The sequence below is a fragment of the Phyllostomus discolor genome, chromosome 7, assembly GCF_004126475.2.
Source record: "Phyllostomus discolor isolate MPI-MPIP mPhyDis1 chromosome 7, mPhyDis1.pri.v3, whole genome shotgun sequence".
NCBI classification, from domain to species: domain Eukaryota; kingdom Metazoa; phylum Chordata; class Mammalia; order Chiroptera; family Phyllostomidae; genus Phyllostomus; species Phyllostomus discolor.
In genome coordinates this window covers 94397745-94420964 of record NC_040909.2, presented here as the reverse complement: position 1 = coordinate 94420964, position 23220 = coordinate 94397745, and the positions used below count along the sequence as shown (strand labels likewise).

The 23220-nt window shown below is 39.8% G+C and overlaps 1 protein-coding gene across 3 annotated transcripts in view; it reads left to right on the top strand.

Annotated features, from left to right (window-relative positions):
- The first annotated feature begins 459 nt into the window (after positions 1-459).
- The window catches only part of NSMAF (neutral sphingomyelinase activation associated factor), a 58476-nt gene continuing 35715 nt past the window's right edge, over positions 460-23220 (top strand). The window contains exons 1-5 of one of the 3 annotated variants that reach the window (XM_028533828.2): positions 460-770; positions 17334-17423; positions 19648-19726; positions 19817-19884; positions 19965-20001. In XM_028533828.2, the coding sequence (XP_028389629.1) occupies positions 712-770; positions 17334-17423; positions 19648-19726; positions 19817-19884; positions 19965-20001 (333 nt within the window). In that variant the 5' untranslated portion in view covers positions 460-711. Of the gene's footprint in view, positions 771-17333; positions 17424-19647; positions 19727-19816; positions 19885-19964; positions 20002-23220 lie in introns of those variants that run through there. The other 2 variants (XM_036031135.1, XM_036031136.1) reach the window with 2 other exon arrangements.

The window sequence follows — 23220 nt, the reverse complement described above, 5'->3', positions numbered from 1 at the left end:
GAGTAGGCAAATTCACAGGCAGAAAGCTGATGAGAGTTTGCTGGGGTGTGTCGGGTGTGGGTGTGTGTGTGTAATGACTGAAGGATATTTGGGGGGGGGGCGTGATAACTAATTAGTATGGATTTTTTGAGATAATAAAAATGTTCCAAAATTATAGTGATAGTTGTACATATCTGTGAATATAATAAAAACCATTGAATGGTACACTTCAAATGAGTAGTTCCTTGGTGTGTGAGGTATATCTCAATAAAGTTAGAGAAAGAGAGAAAAAAAGTCATGAAACCAATTATTTCAACTACCAAGAGACTGAGGACCCCAGACGTTATTTCCAGGGACCAACAAAGTGGTATCGTTTACGGGCAAGCATCCCTTTCCATGTATAAAATGTCAAACATGGAGCAGCGCATTGGCTGGTGAAGCGCAAACATGTAGTGTTTAAGGGCAGATCGGAAGCTGACCTCCCGGCCCTCAGCGAGCACCTGGGCCGCCTCCGGTCACCGGGCGCCCCTCCTCCGGGCCTGAGTCACCGCGCCGGAGTCCCCACGCGAAGATGCGGTGAGTGTGGCCGGGACGCCGCGGGCCCTGGGGCACAGCGTCCGGCTCTCGGCCGCCGAGTGGCGCCGCACGGAAATTTGGGCCCGCACACCGCAGACCAGCTCCTTCTCGGCGGGCGGCAGCTGGTCGGAGCCACGCGTCCTCCGCCCGCCCTCCATGGCGTTCATCCGGAAGAAGCAGCAGGAGCAGCAGCTGCAGCTCTACTCCAAAGAGAGGTGAGCGCCCGGCCCCGGACGGCGCGGAGCGCCGGAGCCGCGGGCGGAGGCCAGGGTCGGCGTCGGGTGGCCGGCGGGAGAGCGCGGGGACCGACCGGTGTGGCGCCGGCTCGGAGGCCGCGGCGCGCGAGCCGGGGGACCCGGCCGGTGCCGGGAGTTGGGGTCAGATCCCGGGGGCCCGGTCGGGGCCTGAGACCGCCGGGGCAGGAGCCAGGGCCGGCGCAGCAGCCAGAGCCGGGGCCCGACCCCGGGACGGGCCCCGCGGGCTGCTGTGATCCCCGCGGCCGCGTCCTAGCTCACCCGGAAGAGGCCGCGCGGGGTCGGGGCGGACTCTTCTCGCGGGCGTCCAGCCCTGGAGCGCGGGACGGCCCCCTGCGCGCGAGCCCTGGCGTTCTTTGGGGGCGAATTGCAGGGGGTGTGAAGCGAGGTGGGCGGACACCCCCTCTTTTTCACCTCGGCGGTCCCGCACCCGGTGGCTCTCCTACCCCCAGGGAACCGGCGCTGATCGCACTTGGCCGGGAGCCGAGGGGCTCCAGGCGGGCCGCTGGCTTGTCAGCAACCCCAGAGCCTGCACCGGATCGGGGAAATGGATGGGGCGGCGGGGGCGCGGGGGGTTCTCGACTCTGATGCTTCACAACACCGAGCCTTCTTTCTGACAACTTCAACTTCTTCAGACGTAAAGCAGATGCTCTTCTGGGCCTGGAGGAGGGCCACAAACAAGGCCTTATTCTGGGAAAGCCGGGGTCCAATCCCCCAAATGTTTTCTACTTAGCAGTGAACCTTACTATACGTGTCATCGAAGCCTTTGCATTCGACATCTTGGTGGGGCACTGCAGTCACCACCTGTAACCCTGGAGGAATTTGGGGTCCCAGGAGAAGCTAAAATAGTCCCAGGGCAGTACCCTCATAGAGTTTCTGATCCTCAGTCTCCAGGGGAAGTGTCTTATAAGAAATCTCACTTCTGCCCCAGCTATACATCCCAATGCATTTATGGTGACTGAAGCATCTTGCTGATTGATCCTCGGGGCTGGGGTCCCAGGTGACAGAAGGAACTGGGGCTGAATTATTTCACATATATTGTTTTAGTTGTGGGAGCTAGTTATGTCGGAGTGCGGCTAACCTGTCACGTTGTGTGATCGGTGGACACCAACAAAGCAGCTCATATGAGCAAGTACAAGAGTAGACTTCAAGGTCTGTGTGATCTTGCAGCATCCGCACTTGTTTTATAGATGTTGACTGGACCTGTTTTGTCCGAACATTCCCACCCCTTTCTAATCTCTATTGTTGGCCTGGCCATCATGTCCATAGTTTGAAATTTTGTTTCACTAGTGTAGAGAAGGAGATAAGGTATTCCAAAAAAAAAGTCTTGAATATGGCTTCCGAGGGTGTTTTTAGAAGTGTGATTGGGTTTTAGCCACATAAAATCTTGCTTATTCAGTAATAACTGGGCTGTAAAGTACTCACACTTATAGAGGCTCTTCTGACTTCATTCATACTGCTTGCTTCAAGTAGAAAGAGCTTGAGTAGAGTTTCTTTTTCTGTACCAGCAACATTAGAATGTGATGGTATTCTGTGTTAAATAGATGAATGTTCAAATTTTACATTGTAAGAACTTTGAAACATTTGAATTGCCATCCTGTTCTATGATCTAAGAGTCACTTATAACAATTCCATTGCCTCACTGATATACAGGAAAACCTGTTTTCTTTAGATCTGCCAGTTATTTTGATGGCAATAATTTGTGTTGAAGTTGGTTAGCTTGCACAGCTCTGCAATGTCACAGGAGTCTGCACTTACATTTCTGTGTACAGTCTGCTTTGTTGGTATTCACTAATCAGACAACATGACAGGCTAGCAGCACTCTCAATATATGAGCGAGCTCTCACAACCAAAACATTTACATCAGGCAGGAGGCAGCAGCTGCTTCTGAAAAAGTTAGTACCACATATTTTATATTTATTTGAAACCTACTTGCTGACTGCCCAAATTCTTTAATGCTCTCTGTCCCTTGACTTTGCACCTTCCAGATGGGCAAACTTGAACCAGGATGGATGGTGTCCATAGAAGCAGTTTGAATGACAGGAATCTGTCTCACAATCAGATGTGGGCTAAAATCAAGCAGTCTCTCTATAGATCTTAGAATTCATTCTGAAAGATAAGAATATTTCAGCCAACTTTGTTCAGTCCCAAGTTTACCATTTTCATGCAGATTTTTCCTGGCTAAATCCTTTGGTGTCAATTATCACTAATTAGCAAAATGATTGATATGGCTCATTGGTTTAGGCATATATCCAAGGGAATTGTTATTTTCCTTGGGACTGTTTTCATGAAAAGGCCTCACCTCTTCAGACTTGTGAGTTCATTGGTCCCTGTCATGCTGCTTTAGAGATTTTAGATGTCTACTGCAACCAAATAATGACCCCAGAAAAGGAGAAACTTGAAGTTACTGTATACTTCCTTTACTGTTAAGTTGATGGTAGTGAATTTCAAGTATGTGAAATTTCTACAAAGTGAAAGTGGAGAGTCTGGGAGATTCTTGAATTGGTGGCTTACATCAAGGTAGTGGCAGAAGAAATGGAGAAAAGTGGATGGATTTTAGATGTTTTTAGGAGATAGCAGTGACAGATCTTGGTGTGATGGATTGGGTGTAGGAGGTAACAGAGCAAGAATCTCAGCTAGAGTTGTCAGAGGAGCAACAAATAATCTTTTAGGATAAGTATATCCTGTGCAATATTTGATATAAGTATTCATGTATTTGTATTGAAATGTTTTTGTAATTTATCTGAAAGTCACATTTAACTAGTTGTCTTCCATTTTTATTAGCTAAATGTGGCAATCATACTCTCAGGTTTCTGGTGTGAACAACTGTGATGCTATTTATTGGTGATGTTTATGAAGAATTGCTTTGGTAATTTTCAGTATCAGAAAATGAAGAGATACTTGGCCATTCAAATTAAGTACACTAGCATCCTGGTTAAGATTTAGATTGTAGGAACCATATTGATTTTACTTTAAAAAAAATGTCCCATGCAGGTGTTAATGAAGATAAAGTGGAAAATTTTTAAAAAAACAATTCACATATCTTCCTTTGGAATTTTTGGACATGGCAGATGTTTACAGTGGGTTAGCAGATAAGGATATTCTATAAACTGCTGCTATTTAAGGTATTTGAATATTGTAGCCCTGGCTGATGTGGCTCAGTGGATTGAGCACCTGCCTGCAAACCAAGGGGTTGCTGGTTTGATTCCTAGTCAGGGCATGTGCCTGGGTTGCAGGCCAGGTCCCCAGTAGGGGGTGCTCTAGAGACAACCACACATTAATTTTTCTCTCCCTCTATCCCACCCTTCCCCTCTGTCTCAAAATAAGTATAAATAAAACATTTTTAAAAGATATTTCTATTTTAAGATTTAAAAATAGGACATTGTTAAATGATTTTTATCTTCGCATCTAGAAGTGGCGTGGGGGGACTAAAGCTCTTTTCTTCTTGGGTGATATATAAACTTGGATAGTTGAGGCATGTTCCCACCAGGAGAGAGTCACAGTTTTCTCCCTGTAAAGTCATAGAACAGATTACCTAGTTATGGCTTGTAAACTGCCATTCCAGGATAAAACATTAGTGATCATGAATTCTGTACTCGGCACACATAATACATGAATAGTTTTACATGCGTTTCTAAGATTCAGCTTTTCTTCAAACATCCATGTGTGTGATTCTCATGGTTATGCTGATATTAAATATCTTGGCTGATATTAAATAGCTTCTACTTCATATGTTTATTTTATCAGTTGATTCTGTATTCATTATGTTAAAAATACTTGTCAGAAAGCAAAGTGATTTGTTTAATCTTTCTAAACCTGTTTAATCTTTCTAAAACTGAACGTCCTATTTTTAATATCTCCATGGGTTATACCAAGTAATGGAAATGGGGGTAAATTGCAGAATCAGTACTTAGTCAGGACTGCTGATAGGTTGAAAGAAATTACATTACATTTATTAATTGTATTTAGATCTTCTATTTCCTTAATGAATTTTTTTCTGATTGACTTACCAATTACGGAGAGATGCTTCACGATGCAAACTTTGCCTTGTATTTCTATCAAAGTTTGCTGTATGTATTTTCAGTATATGTTATCTGTGTAAGTTTAGAATTGATATCTACTTAGTCAATTGAGTTTTTCATCAACATATAATGACCTCTTCTAGTACTGATTTTTTTCTCTTTTGACTGATGTTAATATAACTAACTATATCAATTTTCTTTTGGTTATTTGCATTATATAGAATTTTTTCATCCTTTTACTTTCAACTCTTGTGTGTTCATAGGTTTTAGGCATGTTTCTCTGAAAGTTTATAGTTGGACTTTTAAATAATTCATTCTGATATTTTTGTCTTGACAGATTAGTCCATTTACATTTATTATTATTACAGGTAAATATTTGGATTAATTTTTACTTTTTTATTTCATTCTTTAATTTTGTCTTATTTTTCCTTAGTTTGAATTAAGACCTCCTCTTGTTCCCTTTCATTTTTCCTGAAGTGTATAGAAGACACATATATATATTCTGCTTCTATTTTTCTAGTGCTTACCCTTGAAACTTTAATGTCTATATTTAATTTAAGGTCTGAAGCCAATCATTCTCTTTACCCTCCTCCCTAATAATATGAGGACCTTAGCATAGTTAACTCCTGTTGCCCCATCCTAAATTAAAACTTATTATTGTCCAAAATTTCAATCTATATTTAAACCTGCAAATTAGACATTATCTTAGTTCCCCTTTAGTCCCTCCCTTAACCATGGAAGACACATCGTAAGAACTCCAGTGAATGCCTGACACTGCGGATAATACCAAATCCCGTATATACTATGTTTCTTCATATACATACATACATTTCACAGATTCTCTTTGGAATATTCAAATTGCCAGCATTACTGATCTTGTACTTTGAGACCATTATTAAGCACAATAAGGGTTATTTAAACATGAGCACTGCAGTACCACAACAGCTGGTGTGATAACCTCGACAGCCACCAAGTGCCTAGTGGGTGAGAGGACTTGGGCCAAGGGGTGATTCACATCCTGAGTAGAACCTAGTGGGAAGGCGCGAGATTTTATCATGCTTCTCAGAACAGTGCCACCATTTAAAACTTATGAATTGTTTATTTCTGGGATTTTTCATTTAATATTTTTGGACTCCCATTGACCACTGGTAACTGAAAGCCCAGAAAGTGAAATTGCCAACAAGGGGGGCATTTACTGTATAACTGTCCGGTTAAAGCTTACATAGTTTTGCATGCATGTTTAGTTCAGCATTCAGTCTTGCATATCATATCTTCCCTTTGGAATTACTTTCTTATTCCTGAAAAATATCCTTTACGGGGTGTCCAACCTGTGGCTTGTGGGCTGTATGCAGCCCAGGATGGCTGTGAATGTGGCCCACCACAAAATTGTAAATTTACTTAAAACATTATGATATTTTTTTGTGATTATGTGTCTCAGTGCATTTAATGTGTGGCCCAAGACAACTCTTCTTCCAGTGTGGCTTAGAGATGCCAAAGGTTGGACACCTTTGCTAGAAGTTCCCCTGATGAGGGTCTGATGATAGTATGTTATGTTTGTTTTTGCCTGCCTGAACAGGTCCTCATGTTATCTTTGTTTTGAAAATCAGTTTTGCTAGATGTATAATCTCTCAGCATGTTGAAAATTGTGTAAATGCAGGCAATGTCTAGGGAATATGCTTGTTGGAGCAGCATTTGAAGGAGGGCACTCAACAGGGAAAAGGCTAGGTAACAGGTGTGCCTCACCCCCCTATTGCAGCACTGAGCTGCATTGGTAAGGTCAGGCTTCAGACTCCAGGAGAAACCTGCATCCCATGGAGTGGCCTGGGCTAGGACACAGTGGAGCTGCACTGTGATGGAACCTTGTCTCATCATATGTAGCTCAGCTTTTGTGGCTGTGGGCTGGCCTTGCCCCTTTCTTGGCCTTTTTGGGGCCATCCAAGCCTTTCTCTTAGGTCCATGTGATGTGGCAGGATGGGGCAGTGTTTGTATCGTGTTCATGGCTAGAGGACCACTAGCCCTTTTTCTGGTATGATTAAGACACTGGGATCCTAGCCTTGTGGTGTACCAGAACTGTTTCCTTTAACCCAAGATCGTAACAGGTTTCCGTGTAGTTTTGCAGAAGGCCACCTTCTGTTCTGGGAGGCCAGCCTGCAATAAACCCGTATCATTTAAGTCTAATTGTTCCCTGTAATGCCTTCTCTCTGGATGCTTTTAAGATCTCTCTGTAGGGTTTTGAAATAGAGATTTCTTTCTATTCATCTACCTGATTCTGAAACAGTTCTGGAAAAATTTGGAGCCAAGCATTTAGCTCTTGGAATACTGCTTTTCCCTAATCTTTTATGTCTTATAACCACTCTTTAATATTTATTTCTCTGTGCTGTGTTGTAGGTTATTTAAATCCACACTACAATTTACTAGTTTTCTCTGTAGTTGCTTTTCTGTCTGTTCCATTAGGTTAAGTTTTAACTTCAGTTACTATATTTTGAAATGTCTAGTTTTATTTGGGTCATTTTTAAGTGCCTGGCCATTTTTTATAAAAGTATGTTTTTGTTATATTCTGATGCCCTTATAGTCTTTAAACTTAGTTATTGGAATGGTCGTAATCACAAAGCAATCTGTAGCTTTTATAGTTTTGATTATTTTGTTGCTTGTGCTAACTTGAGTAATTTTACTTTCTCACTTGCTTTATGATTTTTGATTGTAGCCTCTTGCTCTTTGGAGTATATTCTTGGGAATTCGTAGAGGCCTGGGTTTAAAGTGTATATTTCCAGAAAGTGTTTGCATTACTTCTGCCTAGATCTGGCGGAGGGTGGGGGGAGTCACATGGGTTTTTCTTGAGTTTTATTGAACTATACAGGTTGTGTGAAATCCAGACCCAAATGTGTGTCAAGGCAGGCTTGTGGTTTCATATTCTCAAGGGAGAATTATTTTGCCCCCAGCCCAGAGCCAAAGTCCTACCCTCTCCCTCAGGGGAAGGTGGGATGACTGGTTCTTCTTTCCATCCTTAAAGGTTGTTACCATTAGGGATCCTAGCTTTTCTAAAGGCTTCCCCTTAACCCCTCCCTCCACCCAATGACCATCCCCTCAAGGCACATGGTCCTAATCAGTTCAGGCTCTAGACTACTCAAAGAGTTGGGCACAGCCCCAGGGGAAAAGACTGCTCCAATGCCTGCTAACTTCTTTGTTTCTCTCTTCTAGGATTTTCTCTTTCTTCTTCATCACCTCAGCTAAGCATTTGAAAAGTTTATCCAGCAGTTTTAGAGGATCTGTAGTGAGATTGTTTTTCTGGACATCTAATCTGCCAGATGCCTGAAAAAGAAATTCCTGCTGATTCTTGAAGTTTAGGTTTATTTAATAAGTCCATAAACCCACTGGTTTAAGGGACTTTTGAGGTAATCTAGTCTATCTCTCCTTCCCTTCAACTTTATAGTTGAGGTCTAAGCAAGTACAGTGATTTGCTTAAAAGTCTCAACAGCCAAGTCATGGCTGAACTAAGACTAAAACAAATGTTTTCTAATCCAAGCCTAGCCTCTCTTCGATGATAACAGAATGCTTCTTTTTTAAATGCTCAGCCACTACTTAATTTTATAGTGATACACTCTGAAATTCAGAATATGCAAGAATGATCAGAGGCCTGATTTCTGTAGATGTTAGAGTCTTGTTACTCCAGGTGTGGTCAATGGGCCTGCAGCTTCAGTGTGGCCTCCAAGCTCATCTCAGGTTCCACTTGAGATCTACTACATCCATCTGGATCTGCAACATCCCCAGATAGTTATACACACTCTCAAGTGTGAAAAGCAGTGTTCTAGATAACAGCCATTAGGCATTTACCTTGATTTCTTTTGTTTGCTGTTTTGGTTCCTTCAAACTACGCTTCCCTCTTCATTTTGATAGTATAGTGTGAGCTCCTGAAAAGGTTCTCCCCAGGGCTTTTTCCTTGATGAGGACACTGAAAGGCTTTGAGAGCATGGGTGATATTTTTGCCATTTGTTCTTATAGATAGTGAGACTTGAATATAGAAACATGCCTTTATGGATTGCTTCAGTGAAAGTGGTTTTGATGTCTGTACCATGGATAATAACTGCATCTCATATAGTCAGAGAAGAATGTAATTTCCTAGGTTCTGGCCTGGTGATAGAGAGAGCTTTAAACTTACTCCCAAGCAAAGGGACCAAAAGGCCACATGAGCCCTGGCCATTGTGGCTCTGTTGGTAGGGCATCTTTCCGCAAAGCAAAGGGTTGTTAGTTGGATTCTTGGTCAGGGCACATGCCTGGGTTGCAGGTTTGGTCCCTGGTCAGGGCACATTCGATTGGCAATGATTGATGTTTCTCATGTCATTGTTTCTCTTCCTCTTTTTCTCCCTCCCTTGCCTTCTCTCTAAAATAAAATAAATATTAAAAATTAAAAAGGCTAGATGAACTAGTGAAATTGATTACACTGGAGGACAACAGGCATGTGATGAAATGCTAGCTCAGGGGAGGATGAGCTAGTAATTTACTTGAGAAAACAATTGGTTCACGGACTAGAAATAACATTTAGTCACTCAGATGGTGCTATGCAAGTGTGTAGAGCCTGGATAATAAAATCAGTGAAATTTTATTATAAAAGAGGGTAATGTGTGTTTTAAGTGTCACTGAAGCTTGTTAGGCTGGGTCTCAAATTTGGAATCTAGTGCTAAAAAGCTACAGGCCTATTCAAAAGGAAAGACCTACTAGGAGGTGAAGCAGTAGGCCCTGAATGTCAAGACGATGTATGTCTTCTGCGGAATGCATGAACCAGAGGTAGAGGGGAAACAGAGAACGTATTGGAAAGAGGAACAGAGATAACATAATTGTGTTCATTTCTTACAGGCTACCTAAGCGGGTGGAAAAAAAAGGGTAGATCTGTACCTGATGTAGATTGAAAATAGGAAGTGGCAATACAAAAAAAAAAAATGACAGGAGACCTTACTTAGTCAATGCCTACTGAGCTATAATTACAGTTCTTTGACTTCCCTTATTGAAGCTTATTTATCTTAAGGTAGAGAATCTGAGAACTTTACAGAATTCTAAATGTTAAAGAGAAATTAATCAACCAAGTAGAAATGACAGAAAACTTCAGAAAAGTCAATCATATCCAGTTGTTTGTTGTTGAAGCCCTGGAGGATAAAGGAAGATTTTTGTCATACATAGAACCTAGAATTTTCGGAAGACAGTTACTTAAAGTTTCAAGGGAAAAAGAGATAAGTGTTACTACAGGGCAGTTCTGGAATAGATATTGAAACAGGAGGTTTGTGTAACTGTTAAAAATATAATTCAGAACATCCAATGCAATGGTGTTTGGCAAAGAGTTAGAGAAAAATCAGACAAGCAGAGAAACATGGAACGGTTGTGTAAGTACCGTTCCTCCAGGCAGTGTGAAAAGTACAGCAAACAAGTGTAGATGAAGAGATGTTACAGCCTTGCACAATTAGCATCAAGAAACCTACTGAGAAAACGTAAAATGAAACTTGAAGCCCCAAATGAGTGGTGGTTGTAAGAAATGCTGTAGATTAAAGCAGTTTTTAAAGTCCCCTAAAGTTGTGTCTAAAACTTGGCTGCCTCCTAGGGCCCAGCGTGGTAGTGTAAAGTTGACTGATGGCAGGGAAAGTGGTTTTTACTTTCTGTCCATTAATGATACTGACCACTAGGCTGAAAGAGACACATAAACTTTCAGAAGATGGGTGAAGATGCAAAGGGCACACACGTACTTACACTTGTGTCTCCTGTCATGAAATCCCGGCAGAGTCTGAGTTTAGAACTCCAGAACTGTTTCAGTGATCTAGGAACTTTGAAAGGTGCAGAAAGAACACAAGTAGGTTTAATGCTAGTTCTAGATCACACAGATTGTTTATAGACCACTGGAAGGGGAAGCTATTGTCACCAGTCTCCAGCATGAATCTTCACTATGAAGTCTTGTTATGCTACCCTTCTCTCTTTTACAGAGTTCTGGCTGGTAGATCAGGAAATGTACTAGATTTAGTTCCTCTAAACTTCAGTAGAAAATAAGATTTGTTTCTGTGCTGTCTTAGCAGATCTGAGACAGGAGAAATGACTGTTCATGTAGTTTGGTGGAATAATATTTGTCTGAATGATTCTATTCAGAGGTTGCTGTCACACATATGATTGGGGGAACTTCTCTAATGATGGATCCTAGGACTGTGTTCTTACACTATCTGTTCAACATTTTTCCTAATTTTCTCCTTGTTTCAGAGGCCATTGTAGGAAGCTTACAAAAACTGCCCAGTTTAGGTAAACTGACTCTCTGGGTGGTCAGGGCACTACAGTCCAACTTAACCCAAGGGGAGTGTTGGGGTATTCAGAGTAGAAATGGCAGCCGCATGACACTCCCACCCTTTCCTGTGCCTGTGTGCACAGCACCAAGGTAGAGGGCACTTTCTCCCACGGAGCCCCTATTACAGTCCTCCTCAACCCCGTGGGGCCTATTTTACATCTCCAGTCTAGAGAAATGACTGACTAGCAAAATCCTCTGGATCCATAATAAATACTGTTCATTAACAGAGTGTTGAGTAATTGCTGAGTGGCCATGAGTACAAAGGTTGCCTGAAATGGACTTATTTTATGTTGTTGGTTAAGTGTTGAACACTGTACTTTAGAATTCAGGTGACATGAGGATGGGACAGCATCTTTTAGGAAAGTTAAGCTGCTGAATAAGTAAATTTATCTGTGGAGAATGCCATCATGCCTCCACATGGAATAAACTAAGGAATACCCAGGGGCAGTAAACATGGAATAAACTAAGGAATACCCAGGGGCAGGACCAGGAGCCTCCTTAAAGAAATAATTTATAGTCTGATATAATACTACTGAATGAGATAATATATTATGAAAGGGATTAAAAAATGTTAAGGCATTGGTAGTACAAAGTGGGCAGGGCTGCACGGAGGGGGAGGGAGGGTGGGCAAGATGGCACCTGACCAGTGATTTGCTCAGGATTTCTCCAGGGGTGGAGGCACCTGGGCGGGGTGGGGGAGGGGTTCTCCCTCACTGCTACCCTTCCTCCTCTCCAATCCTGGGATCCTGGAGCCCCACCCCTTCCTCCCCTGCTTCTACTGGGGCGGGGTGGGGAGGCCAACCTGGTTCCCAGATATAGTGTTGGACCCTGAAGAGGAGAGCCACATTGTGCGGGGTGGGCACCTCCGGGAAGCCTCCTCCTTAGCTACAAATTTTGCTCAAGGAACTTTTGGGAAACAGTTCAGTCTGTAGGACTGGATTTCTTTTTCAGAAGGATAATATTGCCAGGAAACTTATATGTTACTCTTCAAGTTTGGGATATGGGAGGGCAGACAGTAGGAGGCAAGAGGTTGGATAAATACATCTGTGGAGCATAGGGAATCCTCTTGGTATATGATGTTACAAATTATCAGAGCTTAGAATTTTAGAAGACTGGTGTGCTGTGGTAAAGAAAGTGAGTGAGGATTCAGAAACTCAGCCACTGATTGCCTTGGTGGGCAATAAAAATACAGCTTTCCTGGAGTAAACAAATTGCTTAAGGAGAAAATTCCTAAAGATGTGTACAGTCTTTTCAATAACAGTTTTGATGATTGATATATGTAACTGCTGTGTTGGTTTGGCCAATTCCTGCTAAGAAAGTGATCATGAATTACAGTATGCAGTCACACAGAATGTTACATATGTAAAATGAAAAGATTACAGATGAACATTTTCCTAAATATTATTTACTGCAAAATCTGTCACCGGCCCAATTCCATATGCTCATGTAATGAAAGATGTTATTATTTGTGTTTCTAAGTTGGTGTTACATTAGTATGGTAGTGTGCATTCATTTTCTTTTGGGGGGATAAAATTATCGGGTTGGCCAAAAAGTTCATTTGTTTTTTCTCCTAAGATGGCTTTAGTAGTACTTAGTTGTCTTTAACTTCATTCAGAATAATTCTGTTAGATTGTATTATGACAGCTGTCATAGCAGCATTCATTTTTTTTAAAAAAAATAGGTCAAAATTGGTGAATTTTTGCCTAGACATTTTAATATTGAAGATGGAATTAAGCAACATTTTGGCATGTTATGCTTTATTCAAGTAAGGTAAAAATGCAACTAAAACACAAAAAAGATTTCTGCAGTGTATAGAGAGACTGATCGACTGTATCAAAAGTGGTTTGTGACGTTTGTGCTGGAGATTCTCACTGGATGATGCTCCACGGCCAGGCAGACTAGTTGGAAGTTGATAGTGATCAAATCAAGACATTGAGAATAATCAACATTTATACCACATGGGAGATAGCTGACACCCTCACAATATCCAAATCAATAAAGTTATTGGTGAAAATGAAAAATGTCTTTTACTTTACAGTAAAAATCATACAGACTTTTTGGCCAACCCAAAATATTTAAAAAAATTTAAAGCATGGAATCTTTTATACATAGAATATGGTTTGAAAAATCATTGTTCAAAATGCATAAATCTTTATTATGATTTTTACATACAAAAATTTTAAAACAGGTATAACTGAATACTTCAGTAGAAAGAAAAAACCTCAGAAAATTTGCATAATCCTTTAATTTTGAATAATATTATTTTGTTTTATCCCTTCACCATGTTCCATGTTTTATATTCCTTACAAAATATGTATATTGATCAATTAATGAAGACATAATTCATTTACCAAAATAATGATTCTTGTTCTATAATAGTTCCTATAATGTAATAATAATTACATTATTATTGTGGTAAGAATCATGTAACAGAGATTTACCACTTTAACCATTTTAAGTGTGCGGCGCATCAGCGTTATGTATGTTCGCATTGTTGTAAGGCAGATCTCTAGAACGTTTTCCTTTTGCAAAACTGAAACTCTGTGCCTGCTGAACAACAGCGCCCCCTTTTCCCCTACTTCCAGCTCCTGGCAACCACCATTCTATCTTCTCTTAGAGTTTGACTACTGTAGATACTTCATATAAGTGGAATCATGTAGTATTTGTCTTTTTGTGACTGTCCTATTTCACCTAGCATGCCTTTACAGTTCATCTGTGTCATAGCATAGGACAGGATATTCTTCTTTTTAGAAGCTGAATGATAGTCCATTTTTTATATATACCACATTTTCTTTATTCATTCATCTGTGCATAGATGTTTAGGTTGCTTCCACATCTTGGCTATTGTGAGTAATGTTGCAGTGAACATGGATATGCAAATGTCTATTCGAGATCCTGTTTTTATTTCTTTTGGTATATACCCAGAATTGGGACTGATGGATCACATGGTAGGTCTAATTTTAATTTTCTGAGGAACCTCTATACTGTTTTATGAAGCAGCCGCACCATTTCACAATCTACCACCAGTGTGCAAGAGTTCCAACTTTTCCGCATCCTTGTCAACATTTGTTATTTTCTGTTTTTTTTTCTTTTAATAGTGTGTGAGGTAATATCTCATTGTAGTTTTGATTTGCATTTTACTGATGATTAGTAATGTTGAGCATCTTTTCATATACTTTTTTGGCCATTTGGATATCTTTGGAGAAATTTCTGAGTAAGTCTTTTGCCCATTTTTTAATTGGGTTAAATTTTGTGTTAAGTTCTGTATATAATCTGGGTGTTAAATCCTTATCAGATATATGGTTTGCAGATATTTTTTCCATTTTTGTAGGTTGGCTTCTCATTCTGTGGATTGTTTTTTTTTGTTTGTTTGTTTTGTTTGCTGCACAGAAGTTTTTTGGTTTGATCAGTCACATTTGTCTGTTTTTGCTTTTGTTGCCTGTACAATTGTTTAATATTCAAGAAATCATTGCCAAATTCAGTGTCAGGGAGCTTCCCCCTATGTTTTCTTCTAGGATTTTTGTGCTTTCAGGTCTTCAATTTAGGTCTCTAGTCCATTTTTAACTCTAGTCCATTTGAGTTAATTTTTGTATATGGTGTAAAACAATGGTCCAACTTCATTCTTTTGCATGTGGATATCCAGTTTTCCCAACACCTTTTGTTGAAGTGACTATTCTTTCCCCATTGTGTAGCCTCGGAACCTTTGTTGAAGATCATTTGACCACACATGCGAGGGCTTATTTCTGAGCTATTCCATTCCATTGTTCTGTATGTCTGTCTTTATGCCAGTACCACAATTGTTTTGAAACAATAGCTTTATAATAGTTTTAAAATCAGGAACTGTGATTCTTTCAGCTTGGTTTCTCTTTCTCAATTGTTTTGGCTATTTGATTCCATATGAATTTTAGGCTTTTTAATTCTGCAATAAATGCCATTGAGATTTTGATAAGAGATTGCATTGAATCTATAGATTGCTTTAGGTAGTCTGGATATTTTAACAATATTAAGGGTAGGATTATATTTTAATAATATGTGGAAGAACTGGTTGTCTGTGAAAGCTACTCGAATTTCAAAGCAATAAAATTATGCCATTGTCTTGTTGAAGAATGCTTATGGTATTTTACCCTCTCTCAAAGAGAAAGAGTAGGGAGATCAAGAGGGAGGAGTTAGGGTTGCACAGCTCCAGCCCAAGCAAAGGGTTTTGAGTTAGTAAGATACAAACTAAAATAAGGGGTGAGGTAGTTTGTAAATATTATCTGAATTATATCTCTCTCTGAGAGATATCTATATTATATCTATCTATATCTATCTATCTCTCTGAATTATACCTTTCTGGGAATTATCTGATATATGAAAGGACTGTTCTAGCAATCCTAACTCTTTTGCTCACATTGAAATTCAGAGTGAGTGTTAATAGTGAGCCTTTTATATGGAGCTCTAGCAGGTTGGCCTATGATTAATTGTTGTTCATGTATTTTAAAATGTAGGACAGGCCAATAAAAGATGTTTGTTAGGATGGTAAACTGGGTCCTACTCTCATTATTTTTAACTTACGAGTTATTTTTCTTTTGGTTCAGATTTTTTTTAATGAACAGTATCTTGTTTCATGGATGAAATTTCTTCTTTGTAAGGATATTCATTATAGTCTTTTAATTTTTTCTGCATTGTCTTAGTCAAGTTTTTTCTGCTTGTTTTGGTCTAGTTCCCTCATGTTAGAGCTCAGTGATCTTGAGTTGTCCATTCATACTTAAGTGTGAAGTGTGTAAATCTCTGTCACTGTGGGCAGGCCTTATGTGTTGGGCTTCTCTGTGGGATGATGTTGTAGAGACCCGGCTCTTTAAAAAACTCATAAGTCATTTCTCTCCAGCTATTTAGTTTTTTCCCAAAACTAATCCAACAGACTATTGTTGGGAGTGATACATGTCTTCCTGTTTTTTGCTTAATCACCCTCTCTTTGCTCCGTAGCCTTGCTCTCCCCTGTACTTGATGTCTAGTTTGGAGCCTCTTGTTCGGTTTTTATATAGAAAAACCATGTACCAGAGTAAAATGGGGATAACCATCTGGGGAGGAATCTAGGCCACTGACCTCATTCAGGCTTTCAGTCACCCACCTCTGCTCCATCCCTGCCTTCTTAGGACCTGCTACCTGCAATTGTGGACTTTCTGGAAGTGCTATGACCTGTGTTGCTTTTCTCCTCATTGGTACTTTCTGTGGAGGCACTGCTGTTCTGGTTTCAGATCACTCCTAACTCTTCCCATTTGCTTTACATTAGTTACAGATTTATTGATATCTCTCTTCTGCTTTTATGTCCCTGCAATTTTCTTTGGTCTGTGGGTTTTACCACTTAAAAAATATTTTTGTTCCCTTTTTAGTGGTGTTTCCAGAGGAAGCAGAAATAAACATATGTTTAATCTGCCATATTTAATCTAAATATCTTCCTCCTTCCATCACACACCAGAACTTCAAGACCCATGTCAAGCCCCACACTTTTCAGGAAAGCTTCTCCCCAAGACTCTAGATGCTGCTGACATTTCCTGCTTCTTACCCTAGAACAAACATACTTGTTTGCGGTTCTCTGTCTTATAGTTGTTTCTGTGGCCATACAACTACATTTATATTTTTTTCTGACTACCTTATTTCATTTTTAAAAGTTTAAAGCACTTAAAACTTTATAAAGAACTATATTTCAATCCCATTTAGTTCAACTTATTTATTTACTAAACACCCTTTGTGCACAAAACATTGCTTTGGTTATTACAGTGGATATTGTGGGAGTAGCAAGGTTTACTCAGTTAACCACAGGAGCTGCCACTGGAGGGGGTGGGGGTGGTGGGAAAGGGGGCAGTGGAACACGGTCAGAACTCCACAGGTGGGAAAGCTCCTAACTTGTTCAGACAAAAATAAGTTTTATTTCATGAAGTTTGGGGATTTTGTAAAGAAATAATAAATCTTCCTGGTAACAATTTTATGTATTTATTTATTTTTGGCGAAGCCAGCTGGTCTGTCTATTGTCTCCTTCTCACTGGATAGAGAGGAGAGCCTGGCATATCATACACTTAATAAGCATATATACTTAATAAGCATTTGTTGATTTATTGTATGAAAAAGCACTTTGGGAATGGATGCTTTGTATATTCTGCTTTCTTATACATTAAAAAAAAAAACATGAAATATTCCCCCCCCCTTTAGATTTTCCTTGCTCCTGCTGAACTTGGAGGAATACTACTTTGAACAGCACACAGCTCATCACATTCAGCATAAGGGCAGTCAGAATGAAAGGTAAGGAAGATTCATGGGTCTCTGTGGACGTTCTGTAGTCTGATATTTTTAAAACTGAATATATGGTCATAGAGGTTTTTCCCTCCTTTCATATTGGTAAAGTAATGAGAAGAGGGGGGTTTTTCAGTTGTTGTCATACTTCAGGTATTTTCCAAAGCTAAGAATCAGTATGTGCTAATTCCTTCAAGGTTGTGAGTGTCTCAAATCAGCTGGCTATGACTCTGATTCATTATATCATTTTTTTCTTGCATCCCTTTTGTGCTTATACTTTCAGTTATTTGGGTCATGGTGTTATACAATAATGATCATCAGAGAGTGATATAAAAATCAACACTGTCAATTTGAACTGGAAGCAACATTTTCTCTGTATTTTAATGACTACTTATTACTATAAAAAAACAGATTGTTTCTTTAGTCATACCTTTGAAAGTTATGTACAAAAGGATACAATGAAATTTTTATTTAAAATGCCAGCTTGGAATTAACTAAGATGAAAGTTGTTCCAGCAAAAATGTTTCTGCTAATGATTTCCTGTTAGGATATCACTTCATGATAGGCCACAACTTGCAACATGCTTTCGTATTAAATACTTGAATTTTTAGTGTTCTTCAGGATTTGTCCTGAAAGGATCAAAGCCATGTAGCATTTGTTTAAATACAAGCCAAAGTAAAAATGACTTAGCTTTTTGTTTATTATCCTAGGACGTTTCTTTCCTTAGCATTCAATCAAATTAAACAATTACTATTTCTCGAAAGTAGCATCTTGCTTTCTTACATCTGAAATTTTGCTCATATTCATTTCTCTAATTTCATACCTTTTTTCCTCTCAATATTCCTGTGTCCTATATCATATTAAAACACAAATATAAGCTAGCAAACTGAAACTTAGTTTTATGATTTTAAAGTTATCACTAGGGTAAAATGGAACAACCCCATGGAAGTGAATTTGGTAATATCTAGCACAATTGCATGTGCATTAACCTATTCATCTAGGAATGCCAATTGTAGGAAATAATCTCAGATATGGAAAGTTTATAAATGGACATATGTACATGTTTATTTATTATAGCATTTCTTGACTGGAAACAATCCAGTAGGGGACTGATTGAAAAAACTTTGCGAAGTGCACACAGCAGAGCACCATGCAGCTGTAACAAAGGAATGAGGGAGTTCTATACTGCAGTGGAGTGATGAGCATATGTTAAATGCAAGAAGCAAAGGGCAGAATACTGTGTATTCTATGCTGTCTTTCACATGAGTAAGAGGGGAATTGTTTTTTGTAATATTTTTAGAATTGAAAAAAACTTAAATTATATATTTTAAAAAACATGGGAAAAAATGATGTAAAATCAACAACGTAAAAAATCCTTTGAGAATGAAGAATTGCAAACTAAACTATGAACTTTTAGCGCAATGAATCTTCTCATTCATTCAATACATACGTATTGAGCACTGAAGGTAGAAAGCTAAAGAAATACTTCCTGCCCACAAAAGAACAGGAAGTAGTATTCTATTCTGGTGATGGCAGAAGGAAGGGGGACAGGACTCATACTGTAAGACTATATTATTTCTCAGTGTGATTTTTTTAGATACTATAAGTTCCCAACCAGTACATTATTGAAACTATAGAGATGGCAGATATAAATCCAGGAAGTGGAATTAAAAATCTTAAATTCAATATTTGAAGTGATAGTCTTTAAAATTGCATATTATTATGGAACAAATTTCTTCCTGAACCATACCCGAAAATCACCAGTAAAAGAGTTGTAGGTACTAAATTCAAACTCAGTTTATTTTTCCATTATGATAAGTAAGAAAAAACTCTCTTAAATAGTCAGTTTTAGTTATTTAGTTTGCCTTCTGAATAGTTTTTTAGATATAGGGAATTAAAAGGACTTAGTGGGAGACAGGACAGTGTTTCTGAGCAATTAGTTCTCCGATCCTTCGTTTCCCTTTCCGTGTGGTCGTGAGCACCAAATGCAGTGACACCAACACAGTGCAAGGGACAGTGCCACCAACTGACCCACGTTACAGTGTATGCAGATTTCATCAACCTCTAGGAAAAGAGGAAAATTATTTTGCTGTGTTTTCTAACCCTTCATAGTCTTTAATTTTTTGGTTTATCTTTTATTAGCTGATGCTTTCTAGTTAAAATGTTAGTATGATTTCTTCTGTGGCTTTTGTTAGTGTTTATTAAAAATAATCCTTTGTACTTTGATCTCTAGGAGAATCAGAGGCTCCTTAAAAATATGTTCAAAATCAGTTATTTTTGAACCAGATGCAATATCCCAGCCCATCATTAAGGTAAATGCACTGCAAAAATAGAGGCATACCTGTTGTTTGTGTGTATTTTACCTTTGCTTATTTTTATATTTCTCCCTTAATTTTATGCAGATTCCTTTGAGAGATTGTATGAAAATAGGGAAACATGGAGAAAATGGAGCCAATAAACACTTTGCAAAGTATGTCATCATCAATAACTGTTTAATTTTACTTCTACCAAAAATGTGTATATGTTTATTAACTTTTATCTGCATTTTAGGGCAAAATCTGGGGGGATTTCACTCATTTTCAGTCAGGTAAGAGTCACATAGTAAATATTTTGTCCTGACCTGAATGAACGTTTCCTGTGTGTGTATGTGTGTGTGTGTTTAAGCATGATTAAATTGTAGGAATCTCAAATTAAGCCATTGAAATAGATGGATAAATGCTTTTAAACAATTTAATCACTGAGAAATATATTTTTTAGAAAGATATGATCCCTGCTGAGGTCCTCAGTGTTTACTAAGTGTGTGAAGCCTGCGGGCTGTGGCTCCATCTCCAGAAGTCCTGGCCATGTTTGAGGGTTGAGATGACTCAACTGCAGGTGCTCCTGTGGCCTCCTGGCCATTTACTGGATGGGAGGCCGGCAGCACGCGACGTAAATGGGTCTCAGCTCAACTCGTGATGACGACCAAGGCAGCGACTCAAGGATGCATAGCTTTGTACAATTGTGATGCTTGGGGTCATGACTTTTTAGTCATTCCTTATTTACTTGGCATACATTCATTCACCTAGTATTGTTCTTAATACTGGCAATACAGAGATAAATTAAAACATGAGTTTTCTCCTGTCATATACTTAATTTGTCTATAGATTTTTGAAAATTTGTAAAGAAAGGAGTAGAGATTATCTAACACTTTCTTTTGGCTCTGGACTTCACCTTCTTCATCTTTAAAATGAAAGGGTTAGAGGAGATCAGCGTTGCCTCAGCTACCAACTAGAGCCCTGGTTCCTTGAAGCGTTCAAAGAAAAATCTTCCCGTGATCAAGTAAGTGTAGGAAACACCGTGGGAAACAAAGACACACAGATTTCTCTATTTCGGGACGTGACTCAAAGCCTGCAGGTACAGCAGTGCATTGAGAGTCTCAGAGAGGCAAATGGTTAGGGGCAGAGTGTGCTCCCAGTGGTGTTCAGATCACTGAACCCTTTGGCCATGGAACACTTTTTAATGTATACTGAAGATCATGTAATGAAAGCTGGGTGATACCAGATGCGGTGATTTTCCAGGGCTGCATCCATGATTCCATTAATTTTAAGGAAGAACACATTTCACAGGCTGTCTTTGACTTTATACTGTTTTAACAGGCATACATAAAATAGTTACAGCCATCTGTTACTTTGGGGAGGGAACACCATTATTAATAATTCTGGTCTGCCCCTATACTCTCCTTATTTCTATAGTATCATTCTACATCATTATCTTATTCTAGAAAGCCTGTGTCTTGAAAGGAAGAAGTACTTTTTCTGTTGGAAGTGTGGTTTTCATTAGAAAAATATACATTTTGGTAAAACTTTAATAACTTTGAGCTTAGAAATAAAGCCCAAAAATCCTTCCCCTCTTTTAATAGTTTATAGAAGAGGTCTTAACAAATTCAAGATCAGCTTAACACCAACGGGTGACTAGACACAAGCTACTCTTTTCAAGTTTTACGTTAAGCTTCCTGGGTATTAAGTACACAACCAAGAAATGTAACTTACATCTTTTTTATTATTTACTAGTTCACAGTGTTTCAGAAACACAGTAGCCTTTTCTTATCTACAGAGGATAATTCCAAGATGCCTGAAACCACAAATAGTCCTGAACCCTGTGTATGTCATGTTTTTCCTACGTGTCATACATTTTCACTTAAAGGAGGACTTGACAGCTTCTCTTTGGCCTGTCCGAATTGCCAGCATCACTACTCTTGTGCTCTGACGCCATTAGCAAGTGCAATAAGGGCAACTTGAGCACGAGCACTGGGATGCTGTGATGGTCTTCTGACAACTGAGGCAGCTCCTGAGTGCCTAATGGGTAGGCGGTGTATGCAGTGTGGACAGCTGGACAAAGGGATTGTTCACACCTGGGCGGTTGGAGAAGGAGGATGTAAGATTTCATACTGCTTCTCAGAATAGGACACAGTTTAAACATAGTAATTATTTACTTTCCATTTAATATTTCCACACCAAGGTTGACTGCAGGTAACCAAAACCACGGGAAGGGAAACCATGGACAAGGGACGACTACTGTGCATTAGGTTCTTTAGGATGTAGAGAGTTTTGCCTCCAAATTTTCTTTTACTGGTAGTTTAAAGAGGATGTGTGTGTGTGTGTGTGTGTGTGCGCGCACGCGAATAATAGTTTTTGTGGTTTTTTTAAAGATTTTTTAAAAAATTTTATTTATTTATTTTTAGAGAGGGAAGGGAGGGAGATAGAGAGAGAGAGAGAGACATCAATGTGCGGTTGCTGGGGGTTATAGCCTGCAACCCAGGCATGTACCCTGGCTGGGAATCGAACCTGTGACACTTTGGTTCGCAGCCCGCGCTCAATCCACTGAGCTAGCCAGCCAGGGCGAATAATAGTTTTAATTCATGTATTCAGTAAGTATTGTATTCAAGATTTTAGAGCTATAGGGAAGAACAGCATTATCCAAGGCCCTCTCCCTATGGATTTTACTTTTCATTGGGGGAAACAGACAAGAAGCAAATATCTTCTCTAATGTCAGGTAGTGATGAATTTCATGAATAAACTGGAAACAGGGCAACAGGATGGACTATGATAAGGGACATGTGCTATTCTAGATAGAATGGTCGGGGGTGCCTGGCTGAGAAGGTCCCACTTGAAGGCACACCACTCCGAAGGCGTGAGGGAGTGAGCCATGCGGTTGTCATGAGAAACAGCATTTGAGGGGCAGAGTGGCAGGGGTGAGGCCCAGAGACACGAATATCCACAGCAGGTGGGAGACACAGTGAGGGCGAGTGTGGGAGTGAAGAGAGTTCTAGGAAGGTAGGCTAAAGCAGTGGCAGAGACCGTGTCATGGAGGGCCTTGTGGGCCACAGTTGGGAGTTAGAGTAAAACCCAGAAGAGAAAAGCCGTTGGAGAGCTGACACAGAAGGTGTGATCTGATTTGTGTGTATCTGTAAGTCTCTCTGGAGGCTGACTAGAGAAAATGTTGTAGGGGGCGAGTATGGAAGCAAGGGTGTTCAGAAACCAGGTGTTTCAGACCAGGGTGACAGCAGTAGGAGGGTGAGGGGTGGTCAGTGTCTGGATATATTCTGAATAAAAACCTAACAAATGTGCTGGTGGACTAGCTCCAAGTGTAAAGGAAAGTAGGAACGACTCCAACTCAGCAGTGCCCTTTATTGTGATAAAGAAGCAGGCAGTGTTTAGAATGTGACCTCTCAGAAGAGAAGTCTGGCAGGCCTTTGGAAGCACTCGCCCGGGCTTCAGAGACACTGAGGCTAGAAAGATAAACTGGAAGTCAGCAGTTCCAGACACTT